This window comes from Orycteropus afer, unplaced genomic scaffold (genome assembly GCF_000298275.1).
Source record: "Orycteropus afer afer isolate SDZICR_OR568_19922 unplaced genomic scaffold, OryAfe1.0 scaffold01131, whole genome shotgun sequence".
Taxonomy (NCBI): domain Eukaryota; kingdom Metazoa; phylum Chordata; class Mammalia; order Tubulidentata; family Orycteropodidae; genus Orycteropus; species Orycteropus afer.
The window spans coordinates 162410-165918 of record NW_006922718.1 but is presented as its reverse complement, the minus strand read 5'-3'; the positions used below and the strand labels follow the sequence as shown (position 1 = coordinate 165918).

General features: G+C 51.0%; 1 gene segment (V, D, J or C); it reads right to left on the bottom strand.

The window, feature by feature from the left end:
* Positions 1–2461: 2461 nt before the first annotated feature.
* On the bottom strand, positions 2462–3047 carry LOC103212858. The segment is given in 2 exon segments: positions 2462–2883; positions 3002–3047. Coding segments are annotated over 2 exon segments (468 nt in total).
* Positions 3048–3509: the final 462 nt, after the last annotated feature.

The window sequence follows — 3509 nt, the reverse complement described above, 5'->3', positions numbered from 1 at the left end:
CATAAACTTATAGGACCATTGTCTGCCAACCCTATATATGTTCTTGGATACACTCCCCATTTCATAGACATACTTTATCATTCAGCCTGTTCACCCATCTATCCACCCATATACCCATGTTAGGCTTCACTGACAACACAGTACTGTATGTACAAAAGGGAGTTGACACATTTTAATCTAGTTTTATAACAGTTCTACTTACCAAGATTGATAGAAATAGACTCATTGCTGTGTACAGAACCCTCCCCCTCGTCAGAGATTCTTATTCTCCTCCAGGAACATGGGGAGCCCATATCATGTGTTCCCACACACATGGTGGCCTGGTCAACTCGATTTTAAGTACTCCATGACTGACAGTGAAGAAAGAATGAGAATTTCCACAAAATCCTGTAATATTGGGGTGTCAGTGACAATGAAGATTAGAATCATAGGTCCTAAGTTCCAACAAAGAGATGTATTCCGACCTCATCCCATCCAAACAAGTAGACATGAAAAAGAAGGAAAAGTCATGGGATTTCACAGGAAAGTGAGCTTTTAATGGGTCTAAGGGCCATGTCCTTCATGGGAGTGTGGGGTCCTTTTCCTGGCATTCTGGAACTTTTGGGGGTGCCAAACCAAAACCCACTGCCACTGAGTTGGTTCCGACTTACAGCCACCCCCACTGTGTTTCCCCTGTCTTCTTTCCACAGAGTGTCAGGTAAGTTTGAACTGCCACCCCTCTGGTTATCAGTCAAATGCCTCAGACACTGTGCCACCAGAGCACTTTGTGGAGGCTGCAGTCTCAGGAAAAGAGAATTGAAGCTTTCCTGGAGTTGCAAACGTTCTGGGTAAGAGGGGGGATGTTTGAGAGGCAGAGATGCATCTGTGTCCCCATGTCACCGATGCAGGATTTCTGCCTTCTTGTCATCCCCACCCAGCACGCAGGGCTCTTTTTGCTTCTGGAGACAAAGTGATTCTGTGAGCATTGAGAGACCAGTAACAAAAAGGTGGATTTTGTTTGTTTGTTTGTTTTAAATTGATTCCATAAACAGGCAGAGTCAAGAGCATGAGGCACTCTGGTTTTAGTAGCACAGTGACAGCAGAAGCCAATGCCTGAGCTGGTATAGGTCACAGGCAGGGACAGGGAAGTACCTGCCAGATAAGAGAAGGACAGTTCAGATCCTTATCTCACTTCCCCTTGAGACAAGAGTTCATGATGGTGTAAGGTCACAACCAGCTGTGTGACAGTGATAATTAGCCTCATTCTCAGCCTGAAGGCCAGAAATGCTGAAAGAAACCATGTTGCCAAACCTGGAAGCAGAAAACTGGGCCAAGCCTTTGCATGTTGAACACTGAAGTGCTAGGTCACAACATAGCAGCTCAGTCTGGGAGCCATTGTTACTGGTTGTCATGGTAACCCTCAGTACTTTGGCTGCACCCTCTACAGGAGATGGAGACCTTAGGATATGGGACTTCTTCAGGGCTTCCTGGTGAAGGTATTTATGCACTCTCTGTCCCTGATGTTCTTCAGACCCTGGTATGCAGCCTGGTTTGCTGAAAAGCTTCAGTAAAGTACAAGAGGAGAAAAGAAAAGAAGTCAACTCATGTCCTGTGGGCTCAGGAAATCCCAGCCAGGTGAGTCTCAATGGACATTGAGAGAGACTGGCTGTAGGGAATCCACATTCCTGGGGCCTTCTTCATCCCACTTCCCAGGAGTAGACTCAGTGCTTTCCCAGAAGTGGTGAGGCATCACCTTCACCTGCTCAAATCTCACAAGAGCTGTGCTGGGCTCAGGGCCCAAATTACCCTGTGTCTAGACCCCTCTCCTGGAAATCACATCTGAAGGTGTAGGCAACCGTGCCAGGCTAACCCTGTGCCTGGAAGCCCTCAGAGTGTTGTCAAACCTCAGTGCCTGGTCCCCAGACACAGTGTGAACCTCACCCAGCCCTGAGCACAGGGGACTGTGGAGGAGAGGGAATTCCATGCTCTCACCGTCCCAGAGCACAGGTCTTGAAGTTGGGGGATGGTTCATCTGCAGGGATTGTCCCCAGGCCTCTGACTCAGAAGGAAATGAAAATTTCTCTGTTGTCGAGTAGATTATGACTCATAGTGACCTCCATTGGGTTTCTAAGGATGCAAATATTTACAAAAGTCGACTATCTCACCTTCCTTCAGTGGAGCAGCTGTTGGGTTTGAGCTGCTGACCTTGTGGTTAGCAACCAGATGATTAACTGACTATGCCACCAATGCTCCTCAGAAGGACACTAGGGGACAAATGTGCTTTTATACAAGAGAACTAGGCAGTTCCCCTGCTCTGGTTTGATCACATGTGGCCCAACGTGTACGTTCAGAGTGTTTGGGAGGCATGTGTGTGTGTGTGCTTTTGTTTGCATCACTTTTTTTGTTTTCCTGAGATTTGAAAGACACTGAGTGGGAAACTAGGAGGAGAGCCATTATGTGTCCTCGCTGTCACCAGATGGAGTCAGAGGAGATCACAGTCATATAAATAATAGAGAAGCGTCAGCCTCAGAGACCCTGAGGAACTGGGTTTTTTGGTCCCACTTCCCCATCTGCCTGTGTCTCTGTGGGAAGCACTGCTGTGCCCAATCATACAGTAGTAATCGGCCTCGTCCTCAGGCTGCAGCCCAGAGATGAGCAGGAGCCCTGCATTGGCAGAGGCATCTTTGCCTCCAGAGAAGCGACTGGGGACCCCAGATCCCAAACTTGTACTTGAGGAGTAGTACAGGAGAAACCGGGGAGGGCTCCCGGGCTTCTGTTGATACCAGTAGATGTAATAGCTGCCCACACTGAAGCCACTACTCAGGGTGCAGGTGAGTCTCACAGATGCTCCCGGGGATGCAGACATGGAGGGTGGCTGAGTGAGCACGGGCTGGGAGAGGGAACCTGCAAACACAGACACACATGGTGATGGGCAGGGACAAGGGGGAAGCTGCTGGGGACCTAAGCCAGAGGGCCTGACTCGGGCTGGGGGCTTCCCCGGGTCTCGGAGCCCTGTCCCTACCTGTGCAGTGAGAGAGGAGCACGAGGAGGAGAGGGGCCCAGGCCATGGTGGACACAGCCCTGCTGAGGCCCCACAGTGAGGCTGGGTGCCCCAGGCTCTCTTTTTATTTCCACCCTCTGCCGGAGGAGGGGCTGCCAATTCAAATGTCCTTCCATCCCAGCCCCTCCCTGAGCCACCACACTGTAGCTCAGCTCACCCTCTAGACCAAGGAGGAGGAGGGTTTGTTTCTCCTTGAGAAGCCTTGGGAGGAAGCACCTGCTGACAGACACAAAGGTTCTCACTCAGGGGACTCTGCCAGGACAGAGAGGACACAGCTGTCAGCAGGGTCCCCATCAGTGAGCACAGGGCCCAGCCCCCAGGCATGGGCTCCTTTCAGTGAATGGTCCTCACTGAGCAGCAGGTGGAACCAGAGGGCTGGCCCACAGCGCCCCCTGCTGGTCACAGGGAGCATCCTCCCCGTTGCTGAGACCTCAGAGCCCAGCTGCTCTCAGCCACTCACCGGGTCGCC